Raw genomic sequence first — 24,487 nt, 5'->3', positions numbered from 1 at the left:
TTTTTTCAGAAAAACGTTAACACGGGGCTGAGGACTGAGGTGAGACCATGAATTAAGTGCATTTCCTAGTGTAGTTCCATGGTTCCAAGCTGCTAGGAGAGGGGTGGGGAGGGTGGAGGACGTCAGGAACAGAAGGGGTGGTTCTGACTTGCGCCCCTTTCGTGTCTAGAGGGAGAAAGTGCAGGAGCCTCCGAGTCGGCGGGCAGAAGCGTCGAGTGCCCAGAGGAGACCTGGAGTTGCGTGTTGGAGGAAGTGGGGTCTCTTCGGCCGTGGGCCTTGTTAATTCCTTCCAGCTTTGCAGCTGGACTCTCTGTGTCCTTGCTTGGGCCGGTCACGTTCCCCACACCTGCCCCAAGCCTGGCTCCAAGCCATTGCTGCTCGCTCATGGGGTGGGTGGCACGGGGGTCTGAGCGAGGGGGAGCGGCAGCGGGAGTGTCGTTTCTCACGTCTTAGTGGACCGGGCACTGAGGTCAGGGTCAGGGTGGTGGTCAGTGGCGTGGGTGCTGCAGGTGGTCTAGAGGAACCCGGGGACTTGGGGCCACATACGCAGGTCTGGTTTCCGAGATCACGGTACCTCGGGGTTCTCGGGAGGCCCATTATATTTGGGGGAACAATCTGTTGGTCCTGCTCATTGCAGGACAATGTGCACTCTATCCCTCACCCCCGAGCACTTGTCATCGTGTAACCAAGATGACTGAAAGACAGCCCCAATGCTTGGGGCACATCACCTCCTTGCAGACCCCAGGTGGGCAGCCGACTCCCCATGAGGAACGTTAGCTCACCCCTCTGCGGAGGCCAGTGCAGCCCGAAGAGTAGAGGTGGGGGCCGGTCCCCAGGACTTCATGATTTAGTTGTAAACTGAGTTCCTGAGATGTTCTCAAACAACACAGAGAGCTGACTTCTACCTTTCCAAATAGGAGCACTTGACAGCGTGCATGGTTCCTGTGTGCCTTCTGGTGTCTGCTGTTGTGCCTTTATAATCAGATGATGGTTTTTTGTTTTTTAAAAAAGGGCGTATGCGTGTTGTTTTTTTTTTTAAAGAAGATGTTGGGGGTAGGAGTTTATTAATTTATTTATTGTTGCTGTGTTGGGTCTTCGTTTCTGTGCGAGGGCTTTCTCTAGTTGTGGCAAGCGGGGGCCACTCTTCATCACGGTGCGCGGGCCTCTCACTATCGCGACCTCTCTTGTTGCGGAGCACAGGCTCCAGACGCGCAGGCTCAGTAGTTGTGGCTCATGGGCCCAGTTGCTCCGCGGCATGTGGGATCCTCCTAGACTAGGGCTCGAACCCATGTCCCCTGCATTAGCAGGCAGATTCTCAACCACTGCACCACCAGGGAAGCCCATAGATGATGATTTTAATAAGAGAAAAGAGATCCACCTTTAAAAGCTTTTCACAGTTTATTTTTAAACAGATTTATGAAGACATAATCCACATACCACACAATTCTCTGATTTAAATTATACAATTCAAAGGTTTTTAGTCCATTGCTGAACATTTTCATCATCTCCCAGAGCAACTCTGCACCCATAGCAGTCACTCCCCATTCCCCTTCCTTCTAGCACGTGGCAATCTACTTTCTATCTATGGATTTGCCTACTGGACTTTATATAAATGGAATCATAATATGTGCTCCTTGGTGACTGGCTTTTTTCATTTGACACAGTATTTTTAAGGTTCATCCATGTTATAGCATGTATCAGTAATTTTATGGCTTATTTATAATATTTATAATAATTTTATGGCTGAATAATACTCCACTGCTTGGACACACCACATTTTGGTGGTTTGTTCATCTGCTGTTGACTGATGGACAGTGGGTTACAAATAATGCTACTGTGAACATCCTCGTACAAGTGTTGTGTGGACGTAAGGTTTCATTTCTCTTGGGTAGCTATCTAGGAATGGAATCGCTGAGTCTTATGGCACCTCTGTGTTGAACATTTTGAGGAACTGCCAGGCTGTTTTCAAGGTGGTTGCACTATGTTACACCCACCAGCAGTCTGTGAGTGTCTGATGTCCCCACATCCTTGCCAGCACTTGTTGCTGTTTTTTTGATTCTGGCCATCCTAGTGAATGTGAAGTGGTATCTGGTTGTGGTTTGGATTTGCATTTCCTTAATGACTAATGAAACTGAGTATCTTTTCATATGCTCATTGGCCAGTTTTTAAAAATGTCTCTTGAAGTCATTTGCCCATTTTTAAATTGGGTTATTTACCTTCTTTTTACTGTAGAGTTGTGTGAGTTCTTATATTCTATCCCTTATCTGTTATGTGATTTTCAAATATTTTCTCCTGTGTCTTTTTGCTGTCTTGATGGTGTCCTTTGAAGCACAATTTTTTATTTGTGATGTGGTCCAATTTTATCTATTTTTTCTTTGGTTGTTTGTGCATTTGGTCATAATGAAGAAACCATTACCTAACCCAAGTCACAAAGATTTACTCCTTGTTTTCTTCTAAGAGATTTGTAGTTTTAGCTCTTATATTTAGATCTATGATCCATTTTAAGTTACTTTTTTTTTTTTTTTTTTTTTTTCACGGTACGCAGGCCTTTCACTGCTGTGGCCTCTCCCGTTGCGGAGCACAGGCTCCGGACGCGCAGGCTCAGCGGCCATGGCTCACGGGCCCAGCCGCTCCGCGGCACGTGGGGTCTTCCCGGACTGGGGCATGAACCCGTGTCCCCTGCATCGGCAGGTGGACTCTCAACCACCGTGCCACCAGGGAAGCCCCCCAGTACTGTTTTTAAAATTCCATTCTTTCCGCACTGAAGGCACCCTCAACAGAAATCAACTGACTGTACACCTCCATATTCATTATAACATTATTTACAAGAGCCAAAGCAAAGAAACAGCCTAAGTGTCTATAGACAGATGAATGGATAAAGAAAATGTGGCATACAGTATGCAAAGGAATATTATTCAGCCATACAAAAGAAGGAAATCCTGGGACTTCCCTAGTGGTCCAGTCGTTAAGACTTCGCCTTCCAATGACGGGGGTGCAGGTTTGATCCCTGGTCAGGGAGCTAAGATCCCACATGCTTTGTGGCCCAAAAAACACCCAAACATAAAACAGAAGCAATATTGTAACAAATTCAATAAAGACTTTAAAAATGGTCCACATCAAAAAAATCTTAAAAAGAACAAAATCCTGGCATTTGTGACAACATGGATGGACCTTAAAGGGCATTATACTAAGTGAAATAAGTCAGACAGAGAAAGACAAATACTATTTAATATCACTTTATGTGGAATCTAAAAAAAACCAAACTCATGGATACAGAGAACAGATTGGTGGGTGCCAGAGGCAAGAGGTGGGAGAAATGGGTGAAGATGGTCAAAAGGTACAAACTTTCAGTTATAAGATAAATAATTTCTGGGGATGTAATATACAGCATGGTGACTACAGTTAACAATACGGTATTGCATATTTGAAAATTCCTAGGAGAGTAAATCTTAGAAGTTCTCATCACAAGAAAAAAGATTATAACCATGTGAGTTGGTGAATGTTAGCTTACTGTATAATCATTTCACAATATATGCATATCAAATCAAATCCTTGTACACCTTAAACTAATACAAAGTTGTGTGTCAGTGTGTCAGTTATTTCTCAGTAAAACTGGGTGATGGGGGGGATCAATTGATTCTACCCCTGAGGCTTTATTTCTGGGCTCTCAGTTCTGTTCCATTGACCTTTTGTCAGTCCTTATGCCACTACCACACTGTCTTGATTTTACAGTTTTATAGTAAATCTTAAAACCAGATAATAGAAGCCCTACAGCTTTGTTCTTCTTTTTGAAGATTGTTTTGTCATCTTTGTCAAGATTATTTGTGGATCCTTTGCATTTCCTTATGAATCTTAGGATCAACCTGTCAATTTCTACAGAATAAGGCATCTGGAATTTTAATAGGGATTGCTCTGAATCTGTATATCAGTTTGGGGAGTATTGCCATCTTAACAAGATTGAGACCTCCAATCCATGAACATGGGGGATGTCTTTCCATTTGTTTAGTCCTTCTTTGATATCTTTCAAAAATGTTTTATCATTTTCGGAGTACAAGCTTTGTACTTATTCTGTTACATTTATTCCTAAGTGTTTTATTCCTTTTGATCCTATTGTAAATGGAGTTATCTTTTTAATTTTATTTTCAAGTTGTTTGCTCAGTTTCTTTTGACTAGAGGGTAAGGATTTGTACTGAGCAGGGACAGCGGCTGGGTTTGAATAGTTCATGAGAATGTCAGTGCAGCTGTGCACAGACCCTGAGTCCTCAAGAGCCCCCAGATCTGTTCAGTTTCTAACAGTGACCAGAGCCAGGTTCTGGGTATAAATTTTGTTTGTTTGTTTGTTTTTCAATTTCTCCATTACGTAAATGTTCAAGCATACAAAGGGGGAGACCAGTCCTGGCCCCTCAGGTGCCACGCTGAGCTTAATCACCTGCCCCTTTTCAATTATTCCTCCAACCCTGTGCCTCGGTCTGGGTTAGCTTGAAGCAATCCAAGATAACATAGCACTCTCTCTGAAAGTATTTCCCATGTGTCTCTATAAGATAAGGGCCCTTTTTAACATATAACCATAATACCATCCCACCTAAAAAACCAACAAATGTATTCCCTAATATTAAATAGTGGGTCATTGTTCAGATTTCCCATTTGCTCATTATCATTAGCGGTGTATTTTTCCAGGTTTGTGTGCCTCAGGACCCAAATAAGTTCCATACACTGCAGTTGGTTGACATGCCTGTCCCAACCATCTCCCTCATTCCCTCTGGTGTCATTTGCCATGATTTCTGTCCCCTGTGTGTCCTGTACGCTGCCGGCTCAGGGCCCTGGTCATAGTCAGCTCCCACTGTCCCGGCCCATTTGGCCTCTCGGTGGCCATGCTGAGGGCTGCTGGGGGGTCCAGCTGACTCTCTGGGTTGTGGACGGCTGCATCCCCTGCCCTGATGTGAGACTTCACCAGGCCTCAGCTTGGTGGTCCTCTCAGCTCCTTGCGCCTTCCAGAGCTGGATTCCTTATCTTTATGCATCAGGTGTTAAAATAATTGATTCCCTAGTATATCTAAAGAAACAAACCAGCTTTTGGAGTACTGTTTTCTAGTCAGTCTACTTCAGTTTCCTTCTGCCTTTTTCTTTTTTCTCCCATGGTGAAAGTCCTCGTTCTTAAAGACTCCTGCTTTTTTTTTTTTTTTTTCCCGGTACGCGGGCCTCTCACTGTTGTGGCCTCTCCCGATGTGGAGCACAGGCTCCAGATGCGCAGGCTCAGTGGCCATGGCTCACGGGCCCAGCCGCTCCGCGGCATGTGGGATCTTCCCAGACCGGGGCACAAACCCGCATCCCCTGCATCGGCAGGCAGACTCCCAACCACTGCGCCACCAGGGAAGCCCAGCATATTTTGACTGGGGTCAGATTATATGTCTCAGTATACACTCAGCAGTCTTAAAATAGCAGTACTGGCACTGAAAATAGCAGTACTGGCACTGCTAATAACAATTACTAGAAATTCAGATTTTTATTTTATTATTATTGGTTTTTTTTGCGGTACGTGGGCCTCTCACTGCCATGACCTCTCCCGTTGCGGAGCACAGGCTCCGGACGTGCAGGCTCAGCGGCCATGGCTCACGGGCCCAGCCCCTCCACGGCATGTGGGATCTTCCCGGACCGGGGCACGAACCTGCATCCCCTGCATCGGCAGGCGGACTCTGAACCACTGTGCCACCAGGGAAGCCCTTCAGATTTATTTTGCAGTTAATTTTGTCCTTAGATTTCTTCCTCTAGGGATGTTACATCAAATTGTTATTTTTCAAAGTCACTGAAGTGGTTTGTTTTGTGTTGGTCTCAGCCTACAGATAGTGATGCCTGGACCTGTACTCCTCTTGGCAGTCCCCACAGACACCCCACCTCCAGCCCGCACCAGAGCCAGTGTTGTGGCTGGACTGGCCCTTGCGGTCCTCACGATTGCCACATACCCTCTGCAGTGACCATCAGGGAACTTTGAGAAAAACAAGTTTGATTACTCACAGGTCCTAGAGGGTACACAGCACACCCAGAGCCCCAAAGCGAGGTCATAGGTAGAGAGGGAGGGAGCACAGACCTGGGGCTCTGCCTTTGTCAGGGCTGAGGGTGGGGTGCCTAGGGTTTCACGGGTTCACTGTTGGTGAATTTAAAACATAAGAGCAGGGATGAAGGTGTGGGAGGAGAAAAGCCCTGTTGGCAGTTATCTAGGTCACCATGGGCTTTCTAGAAGGGGAACTTCATGGATGGGCTGGCTCTTTATCTACTTGGGTAGCTGGCAATATGTTTATTCAAGATGGATGTCCTTGAAATGGATGACTTGGCAACCAAAACCTTAATGTTAGGCACTTACACTACATGGTTCCTCTGTGTGGTCACAATGCCAATTCAGTCCTACACAGCTCAGTTCATTGTTTCATTTTGCGTTTGAGTTTGGGGGATTGCTTTTTCCCCCTAATTTAATTTTATATCATAATATATAAACTTTATGTGGTTCTAAAGTCAGATCTGTCAGAGGAGGTATGTTCAGAGAAGTCTGCCTTCCTCTCTACCCTCTGCTTTCCTGGCCTGTAGATAAACATTCTTAAATCTAAGTTTTCATTATTTGATATAAGCAAATACACATGTGAGCACGTTTTCCTTTATTAGCTAAGTTAGAAACATGCTGTGCGCATGTTTCAGGAGGGACCAGGTCTGCAAACCCCTCCAGCGCAGGCTGTGGCGGCCTTTCTCTGTGTTTTGAGCTACGTGTGCCCAGCACGCGGGCTCTGCAGTTGCTCTGCCTTTTGATGCACGGAAGAGTCTTGTGCTCATATCATTTTCTACTTCGTGAGTGTGCATTTGGGGTAGGCTTCTAGATTGGGTTTGATAGGTGGTTTCTTGGACGTTTGTGACTTCTTGATGCTCTGTCTTCTCTAGGTGGTCACAGGCTCAGGCCGCCAGGAGGCTCAGAAGACGGATGCTGAGTACCGGAAGCTCTTCGACCTGGCGCTGCAGGGCTTGCAGCTGCTGTCCCAGTGGAGTGCTCACGTGATGGAAGTGGTGGGCACTCTCACTTTTATTTGGAAATGTACCCCCTACTTGGTTAGAAGTGCTTTTCTTCCCAAACTTGACTAAATTATATTTTTTCTGCATTAACTTTGGTCTTTGGATCAAGAACAAATTGGCTTTTTATCTTTGGCACTAGAAATAAGAGTATATATTAATTTAAATGTTTCTAAGACGGCTCAATGTACACTTCATTTACGTATATTACAAATAAAGGGCCTTATCTTTTAAAACATATTGATAGAATTAAATTTGTATAGTTATGATGATTTTTAATGCTCATTTTTTTTTAAACAGCACTCTCTGTGTATTTCTAGCCACGAGTTTCTTTTGTTTAGGATTAGTAAAGTGGTTTCTGATGCATAGAAAGATTTGGATACCCGTAAGTCATAGAGGAGTTTCCCTTTTGTTGTTTATTTTGCTCAGATAAGGATGATTATATTTGGATGGGTACCTGATTGTTTGAAAGGCTGATTCTTTTAGAAATGGTGATGAAACGCTTATAGTCTTAGATATTCCACATAAAATATCCAGGCCTTTTTACCTCATGTATGTCTTAAGTTTCTGATGTATTACTTGAACCTGAAGTCACATTGCCAGAAAATTTTGCAGTTTTATGGAGATGGACTATGTGTGCGTGTGTGTGGTGTCTGTGTGTGTGTGCGCGTGTAGTGTGCATGTGCCCGTGTGTGCATGTATAGTAAGCATGTGTGTGCGAGCACACATGCCGCTGTGTGACTTTCAGACTCAGTGAACAATAGAAGGCTGACCTTCGGTAGCTTTGGTGATGGTCCTGTGAGTCAGACCAGCAGTTAAGCATTTCGCATTCAGTGTGGCTGTCTCCCCTCTTTTTGACCACACCAGTATTCGTGGAAACTTGTGCACCCAACGGACAAGTACTCCAACAAGGACTGCCCTGACAACGCCGAGGAGTATGAACGTGCCACCCGCTACAACTACACCAGCGAGGAGAAGTTTGCCCTGGTGGAGGTGTGCTTTGTCTGCTTTCTCGTCCTTCTTTGACTCTGGCCTGAAACTGTCTTCCCTTTACAAAGCAAAGGCAAAAACATGAATGAACTGCTTATCTGATGTCATTGTATCTGTGTAGGGCGGCCCTTTGCATCTGTCACAGTTGTCAAAACAGAGAGTAAAATAGGTTGTGGGTTCCCGGTCTCTGCGTGGACACTCCCCTGGGGCAGTCGGGGTATGTTCTGAGTGAGAGCCTGGGAGCTGCAGCAGCTTCTTTATGGCCACACACACGAGGAGTGAGCCAGGACCTGGGTGTCTGAGGGAGAAGAGCCCCTTTCACAGCTCTGTGGTCCCCAGCTCTGCACTGTCATTAGGACCCTTTGGATGAATATTTCTTAATTGCTCTGCCATCCAGTGTTTGGATGTAGATTTTGTAGCTGTACATTTCCTGCCTTATTTAAGGAATCTTTGCATACCCCAAGGTCATGAAGATGTCTCCTGTGTTGTCTTCTGGATGTCTTATTCTGCTTTCACATTTGGATCTGAAATGTCCCCACCAACCCTCCCAACTGCTCTTCTTGCCGCCTCTGTTGTGAGTCAGGTGACCATACCTGGGCAGGTGTGTTTCTGCTCATGTTCTAATCCATTGGTCAGTTTGTCTATCCTTTCCTAACACCCCTCTGTGTTAATTACAATAGTTAATCATGTGTCTGGTACAGCAGGTCTTTCTGTCTTCAAGAGTTCCTTAGCTATTCTTGCTCTTTGTATTTTCATAAACATTTTAGAATCACCTTTCCATGTCCCAGTGACACCTGTTGGAATTTTTTATGAGGATATGAATAAACCTATAGATCATTTTAGGAAGAATTGACAAATTTATAAAATTAAGTCTTTTATGAATCTGGTATGTCCCTCCATTTGTTAAGATGCTCTAAGATCTCTTTTCATCTGTAAAACTTTTTCACACCTTTTGTTGGCTTTATTTCTAGGTATTTGATATTTGATGGTGTATTTTAATTTTTTTCTAAATGTTTATCACTGATGTTTAAAATCAGAATTATTTTTTGTATTTTCCTTGTATCCACCAACTTGTCTAAACTCACTTATTAATTATAATAAATTACCCATATATTCTTTTGGATTTTCTACTTATATAATCATATCATCTGGAAATGATGACAGTTTTATTTCTCCCCCTTCTGTTTTTTTTTTTTTAATCACACTGGGTAGGATCCCTACTCATTAAATAGAAGGAGGCTCCAGGCATCTTTGTCTTGTTTCTCATCTCAAAGGGAAAGCTTTCAGCATCTCACCGTATGATATATTTGCTGTAGGTTCCTTATAGCCACCCTTCCTCAGATCAGAAAAGTGGCCTTCTATTCCTTGTTTGCTAAGAGATTTTATCATGGATTTTCTATTAGTTTTATAAAACACTTCTGCATCCGTTGAGATAGTTTTATGACTTTTTTATTCCATTAATGTGGTAGATTTACACTGAGAGGATTTTTTGGATCCGGTTTGATGTTAAGCTAGCCTTGCATTCCTGGTTTAAACTCAACTTGTTCATGATATATTATCCTCTTTATATATTGCTGGATATAAGTTGTTAATATTTTGATTTGGATTTTGCATTAAGGTTCATGAGTAAGAGTGGCTTTTGATAATACTTTTTTCTTTCAGTGTTTCATTTTAGAATACTTTTAGATTTACAGAAAAATTGCAAAGGTAGTACAGTGAATTCCTATATACCCCACACCCATTTTCACTTATTACTAACATCTTACATTAGTGTTGTTACATTTTTAATAAGCCAGTATCAATACATTATTATTAGCTAAAGCCCTTGCTTTATTCATATTTCCTCACTTTTCTATAATGTTCTTCCTCTGATCCAGGATCCTACATCACATATAGTCAATCTTGTGTCCTTTGGCTCTTCTAGGTCACAACAGTGTCTCAGACTTTTCTTGTTTGTGATGACCTTGACAGTTTTGAGGAGTGCTAGTCAGGTGTTTTCAGAATGTCCCTCAATTGGAATTTATCTGATTTTTTTGCGGTACGCGGGCCTCTCACTGTTGTGGCCCCTCCCACTGTGGAGCACAGGCTCCGTACGCGCAGGCTCAGCAGCCATGGCTCACGGGCCCAGCCGCTCCGCGGCATGTGGGATCCTCCCAGACCGGGGCACGAACCTGTGTCCCCTGCATCGGCAGGCGGACTCTCAACCACTGTGCCACCAGGGAAGCCCTATCTGATGTTTTTTTCTTGATTAGACTGGGGTTGTAGTTTTTGCGAAGGAGGACCACAGAGCTGTTTTCATCACCTCACATGCGAGGTCCATGCTGTCACTGTGGTTCATCATTGCTGGTGTTGCCCTTGGTCACCTGGCTGAGGTTACCCACACCGGCCATCGCCCCCTTTCATAGGGCGCTTTTGGGGAGGAAGTCACTGTGCTTAGCCCACACCTGAGGAGTGGGTAACATTGCTTCTTGATAACCTTCCACTCTAGTTTTTGGATGCTGGCTTTGTAAAATGGCTCACAGCACTTCCTTCTTTTCTGTTGTCTGTAGTGGTTTGTGTAAGATGTTATTTTTTTCCTTAAATGTTTTCTAGCATTTATTGGTGAAGCTTTTCCTTTATGGGATGGTTTTTGAAACTTTCAATGTCTTTGCTATACGTAGGGGTATTCAGATTTTCTGTTTCTTCTTGTATCAGTTTTGGTAAGTTGTATTTTGAAAGTTTTTCTAAGAATCTTTCTAAATTTTCTAATTTTTGACACAGTTTTTCATAGTAAGTTCTCATCTTATTGGTAACAGCTTTTCCCCCCACATACCATACAGTTCATCCATTTAAAGGGTAAAATCCAGTGCTTCGGGGATACCTATTCACAGAATTGTGCAATCACAATCAAATTTGGAACATTTTTGTCGCCTCAAAAAGGAGCCCATTGGTAGTCACCGCCCCACCCCCATTCTCCCCTTTCTTCATCCCGCGGCAGCTGCCTGTCTACCGTCTGACTCTGTAGATTTGCTTATTCTGGGCATTTCATACAATACGTGGCTGTGATTGGCTTCGTTCACTTAACATAATATTTTCAAGTTCACACATGTATCAGTATTTCGTTCTTTTCATTGCCAAATCATATTCCATTGTATGTATATGTCACATTTTATTTATCCATATTAGCTGATGGATACTTGGATTGTTTTCGTTTTTCACTTTTGAGTAATGCTGCTGTGAACTTTTGTGTGGACTTGTTTTCGTTCCTTCTGGCGATACACCTAGGAGTAGAATTGCTGGGTCATATGGTATCTCTGTGTTTAACATTTTGAGAAACTACCAGGTGGTTTGCAAAGTGGTAGCACTACTTTACATTCCTACCAGCAGTGCTAGAGGGTCCCACTTTCTCCAACTCCTTGCCAACCCCTGATATCTGTCCTTTGCTTCCAGCTATCCTACTAGATGTGAAGTAATATCTCATTGTGGTTTTGATTTGCATTTTTGTAACAACTAATGCTGTTGAGCATATTTTCTGTGCTTATTGATAGTTTGTATATCTTTGGAGAAATGTCTGTTCAGATCCTTTGCCCATTTTTTAATTGAATTAGTTGTCTTTTTATTATTGCGTTCTCTATATATTCTAGATACCAGTTCTTATCAGACATATGATTTGCAGTATTTTCTCCCATTAACTTTTTACTTTCTTCATGGGGTCTTTTGAAGCATAAAAGTCTTTAATTTTGATAAAGTTCAGTTTTTCAATTTTTCCTTTGGTTACTTGTGCTTTACTGCCTAACCTAAGTCACAAAGATTTATTCCTATGTTTTGCCTCATATATTTGAGGTGTGATCCATTTTGAGTTAATTTTTTTATGGTGTGAGGTAGGGTGTTCTGTCAGGGGTTCCCAAGACCACCCTCAGGCTAGATTTGCTAGAAGGACTCACAGGACTAAGTAGCTGTTCTATTCAAGGTTATGATTTATTATAGCAAAAGGACACAAATTAAAATCTGCAAAGGGAGAAGACACCTGGGTGAAGTCCAGGAGAAACCAGGTGCAAATTCCAGTGTCCCCCTCCTATTGGAGCTGCAGGGAATGTGCTTAATTCTCCTGGCAGTGATGGGTGATAACAGATGCAAAGTGCTGCCAACCAGGGAAGCTCACCTGAGCCTTGGTGTCCAGGAATTTTATTGAGGGTCAGTAATGTAGGCATGTAGCACATGCACGATTGACCTCAGCTACTCAGACTCCAGATCCAGAGCAAAAACAGCTGTTTGCTATAAATCACATTGTTAGCATAAAATATCTGGTGAAACTGCTATTGCAATGGCCCAAAGCCTCAGGCACACAGACATTCTTCAGGCTGAGTATTTCAGTGGCTCAGAGTTGGTTTCTAGGAGCCAACCAAGGGCCAGACCTTTCCTGGGAACGTGCAGGGTTTGGTCATCCCAGGCCTGCTGAGATGACCCTTTCCTACACAGGAGTCCAGCTTCATTCTTTTGCATGTGGATATTCAGTTGTACCAATACTATTTGTTGAAATGATAATATTAACCCATTGAATTATTTTCACACCCTTCTTGAAAATTAATTGACTATAAATGTGAAGGTTTATTTCTGGACTCTTAATTCTGTTCCACTCATCTGTATGTTTATCCTATTCCAGTATAGTCTCATAATCTCTTAATATTTGTAAATCGTGTGGTAGTGTCCCCTCTTTATTTGTAATGCTTGTAATTCATGCCTTATCTGTTTGTTTTTTCTTGATCAGTCTTGCTGAGCACTTGTTTGTTTATAAAACAGCTTTATCTTAGTTGATCACCCTCTATTATATGCTTGTTTTCTATTTCATTAATTTTTGCTTTTAGATATTCATTTCCCTCTACTTTTGGAGAGGGTTATTTTGTTTTACCTTTTTATAAATTGGTGATCAGTATTAGGTTATTATTATCTTTAGGCTTTTCTGTTTTCTAATATATGCATCCAAAGTTCCAAATTTACCTTTCAGCACACCTTTTCCTACATCCCATAAGTTTGAATATATAGTAATTTCATTTTCATTCAGATTGCTGTGAATTTGAATTCAATTCAACTTCAGTTGGAGAATTTGTTGTTTTAAATAGAAAAGTTCCCTTTTTTTTCTCATTAGAAAAGCAACCCAGATTCATCATATAATCCTCAAAGCAAACAGAGAAAACACACATGTGAGATGAGGACAGGATCATGTCTCTGATGCCATCACAAAAATGAACTTTAAGCAGTTCAGTGCATTTTCTTCTGACCTTTTTATGCATATTAATTCACTGTGCCATTATTGTTTAACACAGGGGTCCCCAACCCCCTGGCCACACAGCAGGAGGTGAGCGGCAGGCGAGCGAGCGAAGCTGCGTCTGTATTTACAGCCTCTCCCCATCGCTCGCATTACTGCCTGAGCTCTGCTTCCTGTCAGATCAGCGGCGGCATTAGATTCTCATAGGAGCGCGGACCCTACTGTGAACTGCGCATGTGAGGGATCTAGGTTGTGCGCTCATTATGAGAATCTAATGCCTGGTGATCTGAGGTAGAGCCGAGGCAGTGATGCTAGCACTGGGGAGCGGCTGCAAATACAGATTATCATTAGCAGAGAGGTTTGACTGCACAGAGACCATAATAAATCAGTTGCTTGCAGACACGTAAGTGACAATTAAGCTGCATCTTACGGAGTAGACTGGACATAAGCAACACAGTTCGGGTATCACTGTCTCCCATCACCCCCATATGGGACCATCTAGTTGCAGGGAAACAAGCTCAGGGCTCCCACTGGTTCTGCATTATGGTGAGTTGTATAATTATTTCATTATATAGTACAATGTAATAATAATAGAAATAAAGGACACAATAAATGCAATGCACTTGAATCATCCCAAAACCTTCCCCCCCACCCCATCCTCAGAAAAAGTGTCTTCCATGACACCGGTCCCTGGTGCCAAAAAGGTTGGGGACCGCTGGTTTAAAGATGGGATTTGGGTTACAAGCTTGTAACTTCTTTCTTCCTGTCCAGATAATAACAAATTTGCTTTCCTGAATCTTTTTCTGTTTTGTTGAAGTCTTTCACAGAGAGGTGCACCCTAAGGCATTCAGCAGTATTTTGAGTCAGTTACCAAATCCCCATGTTGGCTCCAGGCCAAGCAGATCTGTCCCTGCCCTCGAGGCACTCATGGTCTGATGGGGTCAGACCTAGGAACAGGGACAGCTGCAGGTGCAGAGCAGAAACACAGGAGGCCAGGGAGAGGCCCGGTGCTTGGGGGAGGCAGTCTCCTGGCATGTGTCAGGCCCATGGAGCTCAGCTGTGACCCTCCAGCACACTGAAGATCATGTGTCCGTGCCCCTTCAGGTGATCGCCATGATCAAAGGCTTGCAGGTGCTGATGGGCAGGATGGAGAGCGTGTTCAACCATGCCATCCGCCACACTGTCTACGCCGCGCTGCAGGACTTCTCCCAGGTCACCCTCAGGGAGCCGCTCAGGCAGGCCATCAAGAAGAAGAAAAACGTCATCCAGAGGTCAGCGCTGCTGCACACACTCCCTGCACGGTCATCCAAAACTGAAGGATCAGCTTAGGTTTGAACAGCTGTAGAGTTAACGTTTTCATAAAGTGCATTTATATTCAACCTCCAGGCACCCTTGGGGTGAATTTCCTCTAAATGTAATGCAGTGGGTCCAGTTATTAACCTGAGCAACCCACAGTAAATCAACTACAGAAGGTCCAGGCAGTCTGGAGACCCAGGGACAAGGGGGTGCTTATCTGGGGCCTGGGAGTGTCTCAAAATCTGTCTGGCAGTCCTGTTCACCAGGCCTGTAGGGACACACAACCCAGAATCTCATCTCCCATTTCTTCAGTATTTTTGCTTCTGTTCCTTCTCGCCTGTCTTACAAATGAGTCAAAAACTATTGCGTTGGCCAAAAAGTTTGTTCAGGTTTCTCCGTAAGAGGCTACAGAAAAACCCGAACGAACTTTTTGGCCAACCCAGTACATACATATTGCAGAGTTCCTGTAGCAATCTTGAGCTAGTTTTCTATGAATGTTTAGCCTTTTAGATAAAGTTTTCTTTCAGAGACATTTACCTAAAATGAAGCTCACAGGGGCTCACACATGTACTGATTTCATTTTGTTGCTTTATATAATTGTCACCTGATATGGTATGACTTTAGCATTAATAAGATCTTATTACACTGTGAGGTTTCCCAGTTTTTGTTCTCTCTCCTGGAGGGCTTAGTAAAGGTTTTCATATTTTCAGTAGTGCCTTGGTTTTGCTCACGCTTACTGTGATGGAGCCTCGCCACTGGGAAATGTGCAGCGTAGCCTTAGAGTAACTCTGGATTTAGCTAGAGCTTTCCCCGTGAGGTGATTAGGATGGGCGTGTGGGTGTGGCGTCTGCCCTGAGGGTGGCGCTGTGGAAGTCTCCGAATGGTGGAGCCCTGTTGGGAGTGGGGGCATCCCGATGTCCGAGTGAGTTGGGGACATGGGCAAAGTCCCCAGTATTGTGCTGGTGACTTCAAATTCAAGTTAGAAAATGGGATGACTCGCAGGGAGGTTGAGTTTCAGCTCTGGGTGATGTTTGGGGTCTGTCCTCTTGCTGCCCTGAGTATGTCTCAGTGTTTAGGAAATAAAACATCACGTCTGGGCTAATTGATGCAAAATGCAACTACATTAGATCCTCTGAGGGTAGTAATGTCCCCAAGAAAACGATCTATTTTTAAAGTTTCACGTTGAACTGGTCCATTACCACGTCTCCCCGCTGCCTCCGGAGGGATTCATGTGTGAGAGTTGTCTGTGTGAGAGGCGAAGCGATGCTGTGACTGTAAAGGTGCCGAGCCTGTCAGCACTGCATCTGCCCTGACAGCTTGACGGGCGGTTTAGTGTCCTGCAGGCCATCAGGAAGACCGTGTGTGACTGGGAGACAGGGCACGAGCCCTTCAACGACCCGGCCCTGCGGGGCGAGAAGGACCCCAAGAGCGGCTTTGACATTAAAGTGCCACGGCGCGCCGTGGGACCCTCTAGCACCCAGGTTCTTGTTCCCCGATCCCCTGTCGCTGCCTGTTCCCCTGAGTGGGCTGACCCTGAGCTGGGGGGTAGTAGGGGGGCTGGGAGTGAAATGACCTCACCGCTGTCTGCTTGGGCAGATAAAGTACTGCCTATGTCTTTTTTGCTCCTTTATTCCTTGCCCAAGTGACTCTGGGGTGCAGACACCCTGTGATTCTTGGGTTTGGTTATTTGCATGCAGAACTTTGACTGCATCAACTCCTATCCCAAAAATGTGGGTGAAAGTCTATGTGTCTGTATTTATGCTGTGTTGCCTGGTGGGTGTTTAAATGTATGGTTATGATTTTTATGTTGGCTCTAAAAATGATCATTCCTAAAGATAAAATTTTTGGAAATTTAAAAACATAGCTTTGGTGTGTCTGTGGTCTTCAGCTACCTCTGCTGCACCCTCTCCTGGCATACTCAGCTCCCTCCTGCCCCCAGGCAGCTTTTCTCTGACCCTTATACCTGATTTACTATGCCCTTTGGCTTTTCCCCTCCTGTTTTGGGACTTTGTACTTCTTACTCATCATCTCTGTGTTGGGGGCTTTTAGAATCGCTTCTGTCAGTCTTTCAGAGAATTACCAGCAGAGCGTGTTGCTGACTGTGTATGAAACCTCTGGGGTACCTGGGAGGAAGTCATTGCTGCCCAGGGAGGGTGCCGTCCGGGGTCTGTCCGTCCCCTGTCTGCCAGCACGCTGGCGCCCTCCTCACTCGTCCGCGTGCCTGTCCCTGCCCTGTGCTACGTGTGACTAACGCTGTCTCCGCTCTCCCGTCTGTCCGTGTCTAGCTCTACCTGGTGCGCACCATGGCGGAGTCCTTGAGCTCTGCTGAGCTGCTCAGGCAGCTCAAGTCTGTGGGCACGGAAAGGCTCTTGCATGTGGTTAACGCGTTTCTGAGGCAGTCCTACACCTATCCGCCTCTATTAACCTTTGGTGGTAAGACATTGTTTGTTTTTCTTGTTGGTATTTACGGCCCGAGGCGAAGGGTTCCGCTCCAAGTTCTTTGTCCCAAGCAGCAGCGACTTGGCCTCGTGGATGGGCGCCGCCCCTGCGAGCCGGCACGGTGTCCACGGGGCAGTCCCCCTCGTGGTTTATCTGCGTTTGTCGAAACTAATGTGCCATGTATATTTTCTCCCCCACAAATGTTTCCTTGGATAATGCAGCTTTACATGGTGAGAACCATGCTAGAGTCCCTCATTGCAGACAAAAGTGGTTCCAAGAAAACCTTGAGAAGTAGCCTCGAGGGGCCCACCATATTGGACATAGAAAAATTTCATCGCGAGTCATTCTTCTACACCCACTTGATAAATTTCAGTGGTAAGAGCTACTGCTGACCAGTGTCCGGCCCAGCATGTTCTAACACCACTAACACCATCTAGAATGCTTCCGCCTGCCTGGTCGCCCCTGCTGTGGTCCCTTCACGCACCCAGGCAGTGACACAAGTTGCCACCCTCATGACATTCCCTCACCTGTTGCTTTAAATGCACGGCCGGCTGGGGGTTCCCTCCATGTGGCATGGCCCTTAGAAGGGTGAGGCCTGTGGGCCCGGGGCTGGCCCAGTGACCTGGACGCAAAGTCTTTGTAACCTGAACTGGGTCAGCAACGCAGGCCAATGTGACTGTCACCTGGCTCGAGACGCAGGTGGTGATAGATATCAGAAGCCACCCACGACTGCAATGTGTGGAAGGTGGCAGGTGACCTGACGTGCACAGCCCGTCCTAGGGTGACCGGGGCACGTGTGGATGCCCTTTGTCATCGTGGAGCCGTCCACGTTTATTTCTGTGCTGCAGCCATTATCCAGGGTGGGAGGCCTCTATCTTGGCTGCAAGGGCTGCAGGTTCAGAGTAATAGTAAGGCTTTTGTTTTTCTCTTCATAAAAGGATGGAAACTTTTTTTTTTTCAATCTATTTTGCATTAGATAGACCTGCACCAAGTGTGCCTGTAATGCTGTGTCTGTATCCCGTATAAAATAAATCCCACCAGAAGGCGCGCAGTGTAGACCAGCTCCCGTTGGTGGGCGGTGGTGTCCGTGCCGGGCCCGTGGGGCTGGATACTGACTCTGCTCTGTTTGTGAGTGAGAATCAGCATGTCCAGGTGGCTTTGCCTGTGGCCACACTGTGCAAGGCACACGTGACCCCTCCCTGCTCATGTGCACTCTCCGCAGCTCAGGACTGAGAGCCTGGCACGCGCCCCCTCGCATTGTCCTGTGCAGTCTTCTCTGCTTGCGGAATATTAATGTGGTGTTATTTGAATTCCTTAAGAGACGCTCCAGCAGTGCTGTGACCTTTCGCAGTTGTGGTTCCGAGAGTTCTTCCTGGAGCTGACCATGGGCAGGAGGATCCAGTTCCCCATCGAGATGTCCATGCCCTGGATCCTGACAGACCACATCCTGGAGACCAAGGAAGCGTCGATGATGGAGTGAGTGTCCTGGAAGCCTGTCCCAGCCTCCTGTCTGTGTGATTGAGGTCCTTGGTGGCATTTGGGAGCCGGGAGGTGGGGGAGGGGTGACTGTTCTCAGCACTTCATTTGAGGTCGTAATTCTTTTTTTTTTTTTTTTAATTTATTTATTTTTGGCTACGTTGGGTCTCCATCACTGTGCGCAGGCTTTCTCTAGTTGTGACGAGCGGGGTCTACTCTTCATTGTGGTGCGGTGGCTTCTCTTGTTGCAGAATGCGGGCTCTAGGCGCGTGGGCTTCAGTAGTTGTGGTGTGTGGGCTCAGTAGTTGTGGCTCGCGGGCTCAGTAGTTGTGGCTCACGGGCTCAGTAGTTGTGGCTCGTGGGCTCTAGAGCGCAGGCTTAGTAGTTGCAGCACACGGGCTTAGTTGCTCTGTGGCACATGGGATCTTCCTGGACCAGGGATCGAACCCGTGTCCCCTGCATTGGCAGGTGGATTCTTAACCACTGCGCCACCAGGGAATTCCCTGAAGTCGTAATTCTTGGGGTGAGACTTCAGATATCAATACAAGGAACAGGTGTCTTGGCTTCAGACTGGAATCCAGAGCTGAGGCAGTAGGGCTAATTAAGTCCACTGTGTCCAGGTGCTGTGAGGCCTGGGAACTTGGCAAGGGGAGAGGTGGCCTGGCATGTAGTGTGTGGCATGGCCTCCGACTCAGGTGGATTTGGGAGAGGAAATGTTCATTGAACATCTTCGTTTAGAGTTTGAAGCTCAGGGTCAGGGCAGGGGGTCAGAGATTTTGAAAATAGGAAGTCCATGGAGGGAAAGTAATAGCAAACGGGGTGTCGTGTACTGAGCAGATTGGGGCCCTGCCTAGCGGGTCCTCCCGCCACCGTCCTTGCCTGTGCACGTCAGGAGGGCGGCCTTCCCTCACTCTGCAGCAGCCATGGTGTCTGTTCCGTAGCGTTAGAGGCCTTGATGAGCGTGTGTGCGCCTCTAGGGCCACATTGGGCCCTCTGCTTACGTGCCTCAAGCCCTCAGAGGGACCTTACTTCTGGAGACCGTCGGCTACCACCATTTGTCCAGGGAGAGAGGGGCTTTGGCCACACCAGGTGTGCTCAGGGTCAGCTCTGGGGCCCAGGACCTTTGTATGTTTTTCTTTTTAAGTCGACAGTTTATTCTTAAAAATGAGAAAATGACTCATTCTTGTGGTTATTAAAAATACTGCAGAGTGGGGTGAAAATCTTTGAAACGCGATAACTGAGAAGATGAAGTTGCAGGAGGCCCTCGTGGACCCAGCAGGCGCCCTGGGCGTGGCTGAGCCAGGCATGTTCTGCCAAGGGTCTGGCCAGCTTGCTGGGGCCTCTGTTAGGGCCCTCACAGAAGCCGAGTTTGGCATTTGAAGTAAGAGATTGTTTTTCCTCATGAGAGAGGAAGACAGTGAGGGTTACATTTCCCGTGGAGGGCAGGGTGTGAGAGCCGAGAAACCCCGTGTGGGCGGTTAGCCTGACCTCTCTCCCACTCTGCAGGTACGTCCTCTACTCGCTGGACCTGTACAACGATAGCGCCCACTATGCCCTCACCAGGTTCAACAAGCAGTTTCTCTATGACGAAATCGAGGCAGAGGTGAGGGCCCAGGCACTTTTAATAGACTTTTTAACATTTTCCTTTTTCCTCTGAGTGTTAGAGGGAACAACCTTTCTTTTAATACAAGGAGGTTCAAACAATGGAATGAACTTTGAAATAAACATTTTGGGTTGAACCCTTCTATCTGCACTTTTTCTGTGCATCCACACAGGATGATTGGGGTCTTAAAACATCAGCTGTTGGGGGACATCCTTTTCACGTGACTGCATGGCATGAACACTGCATATCTTGCCTGTTTCTTTCATGAACACAGTCTAGAGCAGGGGCCTTGTACAGAAGAGATGCACTGAACCAACCTCTATTTAATTTCTCTAGTTTTAGCTTTTTACTTTTCATTATAAATAATGCTTTGATGAACTTCCTTGCACGTATCTTTTTAGTTGTATTGGATTATTCTTGAGGACAAATTCCTACAAGTGGAATTATTAAGTCTGTGTACATGCAGCTAAGGAGAAAAATCTTATTTTCTAGCTCAAGATGTAAGAGAATTTAACCTCAGCAGATTACATTATACATCTGGGTCTCCTTCCCCATATCCTCACAAAAACCACAGGAAGTGCTTCTTTGGGGGGAGATGTCGTGGGCTCCTGGGTGAGGCAGGGTGGGCTGGGACAGAGACCCGTGGGTCCTGGAGCAGCTCCGCTCTGAGCACAGGGTGTCCTCATCCCAGTTCCGGGGGGTATGTGCTAGCCCCATTTGCAAGTGAGGATACAGTTTTGAGGGTGAAGTCACAGACTGTGTCCACCCTGCAACTCTGACTGACGTTGGGAGCCCAGAGGAGGCCACGGGCAGCGGCTCTTGGGACATACAGCCTGGAGTCAGGAGCTGCCCCCAGATGCAGTGCACGATAGCCCCTGGGAGCACGTGAAGAACAGAGACTTTCTTATATTCCATTGTATTTAAGAGAATTGGAGCATTTTTCTCCATCAGTAAGTAAGGTTCTGACATAATTTTCAGTGGTGGTGTGGTGGTCACTCCTGGTCCCACTGAAATGGATTTAATCTGCTATTGTTGGACAGTAAAGATGTTTCTGTTTTCTCATAAGAGCCTGTTTTAGTTGCCTTGACAAAGGGTTGGGGTTTTGTGGTTTTGTTTTGTTTTTTAATTCAATCCCCAGAACTTACTTATTTTATAACTGGAAGTTTGTACCTTTTGACCCCCTTCACCCAGTTCTCCCATGCTCCACCTCTGCAGCCACCAATCTGTTCTTGTATTTATGGGTTTGTTTTTGGGTTTTTTTTTAGATTCCACATATAAGTGAGATCATGCAGTATTTGTCTTATTTCACTTAGCATAACACCCTCGAGGTCCATCTATGTTGTCGAAAATGGCAGGGTTTCCTTCTCTTTTATGGCTGAGTAATATTCCATATGTGTGTGTGTGTGTGTGTGTGTGTGTGTAGATACCTTCTTTATCCATTTAACCATCAGTGGACACAGGTTGTTTCCATGTCTTGGCTGTTGTGCTGCAGGAACCCTGGGGTACAGATATCATTTTGAGTTAGTGTCTCCATTTAAATACCTAGAAGTGGAATTGCTGGATCAAAAAAAAAAAATTTTTTTTTAAGTTCTGTTATTTGATCTTGGTTTAGGGAAGCATTTTTGGGGGGCGGGGGGCGTGCCGTACCACACAGCTTGGGGGATCTGAGTTCCCTGATCAGGGATCGAACCCAGGCCCTTGGCAATGAAAGTGCAGAGTCCTTACCACTGGACCACCAGGGAATTCCCTAGGGAAGCAAAATTTAATGCACGCTTTCCTTTCCTTTCCTTTAGGTGAATCTCTGCTTTGACCAATTTGTTTATAAGCTGGCTGACCAGATATTTGCATATTATAAGGTTATGGCAGGAAGGTGAGTATGTGTTTGTAATTTGGGTACAAAATCTTGGGCAACTTGATCTGACATTTCCATTAAAATTCACAGCACGTGAGAAATTGTCCTCTCTTCCTTCCATGCTAGTTTGCTTCTTGACAAACGGTTACGATCAGAATGCAAGAATCAGGGTGCAACAATCCATCTCCCGCCATCTAATCGCTATGAGACGCTGCTCAAGCAGAGGCACGTGCAGGTGAGCCAGGCCTTTCCTGGGCACGGTGAGGCATGGAACCAGCAGTGGAAATGGTGGGGTTTTCTTAGAGCTCCTCAGGTTTTAATAGGTGTCAGTATGTATGTGGCTGTGGGACCATCCATGTAAAGAGCTGAGGTTTTAAAGATAAGCAGTTTCTCTTGCATAACCTGACACACAAGGGAAGGCTACCCTGCACAGTTCCCAGGAGGCCTGGCCCAAGCACAACTCCTCTCCAGGAGCCCAAAAGACAGAGCTTAAAAGAAAGAAGATGTGGACTCTAGTCAGCTCAGAGTGGTGGGGAGGAACTGCTTCTCGGCCAGCACAGAGAGTAATAATACAGTGCTTGTTTTTTTTTGTTTCTTTAAAAATAACATATATACATCACCAAAAGGAAAATACAGAAAACTGTAGGGAAATCTCATGTAATTCTATCTACAAATAACCACCATTCACATTTTGGGACATTTTCACCAGGGTTTTGCCAGTATTTTTATGTTATTGAAATGATACTGAGGTATGCACATGTTGTTAGGACTCTGCAGTAGAGATGGAGTAGTTTTCTCCCACTCATCCTTGTGACACGGTGAGGGGTAAGGCACACGCAGGCCGCTCTGTGCTGGGAGGTGGCCCTGAACCCGTTACAAGGGGTACGCTAAGTGCCAGACCCAGGCTCTCCAGGATCTCTGGGGAGGCTTGGGGTTTCTGTCTGTGATGTAAGTGTAAGTACACTATAAGAGTCCTTTTATAGCTTTGACTTACAGAATTTCAGCTCTAGGAAAGTAGGGTATTTGATCATACTGTCATCTAAATTTTGTACATTATTTGTCTGTCTTATCTTTTGGAATCAGTTTCCTGGGATAGATCCGTATTCTCTTGCTTATTTGTTTTTTAATGTTCATGCTTTCCACTCTCTGTGCCCAGCTCCTGGGCAGGTCCATAGACCTCAATCGTCTGATTACCCAGCGCGTCTCCACCGCCATGTACAAATCCCTGGAACTGGCAATTGGGCGATTTGAGAGTGAAGACCTGACATCAATAGTTGTAAGTGCTCTCCTTTTTCTCAGACTCAGCAGATTTGGGGGGTTGGAGCTACTTCTGCTTTTGTCATTATTGATAAATTGACCTGATGGTAGGTTCATTTTTTGCATAGAACTCAAAAGGTGTGCACTCACTGAGCTGGGCCTACCTGGGCATCTGCTCTTCATATGCACAATTCTAAATTGACTTCGAAGAACAAATAGTTACACCTCACTATGGCAAAAGATATGGCAAAAGAATGAAAGGAGGAACGTTTTAAAAATTAAAAGGAAATGAAGACAGACAGAAAGGATTTGAGAGAAGGTCATGGAGATGATGGACGGTGAAGATTCAACATACACATCATAGAGGCCCCTGAGACAAAAACCAAAGCAATGAGATGGAACAAACATCAAAAATGCTACTTGAGGGCTTCCCTGGTGGCGCAGTGGTTGGGAGTCCGCCTGCTGATGCAGGGGACACGGGTTCGTGCCCCGGTCTGGTAAGATCCCACATGCCGCGGAGCGGCTGGGCCTGTGAGCCATGGCCGCTGAGCCTGCGCGTCCGGAGCCTGTGCTCCGCAACGGGAGAGGCCACAACAGTGAGAGGCCTGCGTACCGCAAAAAAAAAAAAAAAAAAAAGCTACTTAAAGAAAACTTTGATGAAATAAAAAACAGTATAAATACATATTAGAAGCAAATATTGCATACATGGGAATACGACCTAAAGTGGCCAACACCAAAGAACACTGTAGTTAACATTGTAGTATTGGACTTTCAAGGAAAAGGAAAAACCCTCTGGGTATCTAAGCAGAGTGATCAGGGAAAGAAAATCCAATTGTCCTCAGACCTTTGCCAGCAGGGAAGGAAATGCAACTTAAGGATTTCGTGCCAAATCTATCTTCCAAGAATAATGGCTGCAGGCAAATGGTAATGAGCTTGTGAGAACCTCAGGAAGACTGTTGTTCCTAGAGAAGCAGGTGGGGGGCAGGTGTCTGCTGGGCCCACCTCTCCTTCCTCAGAATCCAGGCTGTCTGTGGCCACAGAGCCCACAGTGGCTCTTCCTTCAGCCTGGCTTGGGATGGGGCATGGTGTTTCATTGCCCTTGGTCTTAATGTGATTCGGTTGAGGTTTTGACCACTATAAATAGAATGCAAGCCAGAGACCTTTTTTTCTTTTCCCTAGCTTTTAGTTTTATTGATCTTTGCTATTGTTTTCTTTGTTTCTATTTCATTTATTTCTGCTCTGATCTTTATGATTTCTTTCCTTCTACTAACTTTGGGTTT

The 24,487-nt window shown here is 45.5% G+C and overlaps 1 protein-coding gene across 1 annotated transcript in view; it reads left to right on the top strand.

Moving 5' to 3' along the window:
* The window catches only part of CYFIP1 (cytoplasmic FMR1 interacting protein 1), a 94,130-nt gene that overhangs the window by 43,437 nt on the left and 26,206 nt on the right, over positions 1-24,487 (top strand). Inside the window, exons 12-21 of the mRNA XM_060017031.1 lie at positions 6,924-7,046; positions 7,917-8,042; positions 14,389-14,555; positions 15,914-16,061; positions 17,241-17,394; positions 18,339-18,495; positions 20,002-20,098; positions 21,892-21,968; positions 22,077-22,185; positions 23,107-23,226. Of these exons, the coding sequence (XP_059873014.1) occupies positions 6,924-7,046; positions 7,917-8,042; positions 14,389-14,555; positions 15,914-16,061; positions 17,241-17,394; positions 18,339-18,495; positions 20,002-20,098; positions 21,892-21,968; positions 22,077-22,185; positions 23,107-23,226 (1,278 nt within the window). The remainder of the gene's footprint in view (positions 1-6,923; positions 7,047-7,916; positions 8,043-14,388; positions 14,556-15,913; positions 16,062-17,240; positions 17,395-18,338; positions 18,496-20,001; positions 20,099-21,891; positions 21,969-22,076; positions 22,186-23,106; positions 23,227-24,487) is intronic.

Source organism: Delphinus delphis, chromosome 7, assembly GCF_949987515.2.
Source record: "Delphinus delphis chromosome 7, mDelDel1.2, whole genome shotgun sequence".
Lineage (NCBI taxonomy): Eukaryota > Metazoa > Chordata > Mammalia > Artiodactyla > Delphinidae > Delphinus > Delphinus delphis.
This window is presented reverse-complemented; position numbering and strand designations above follow the sequence as displayed.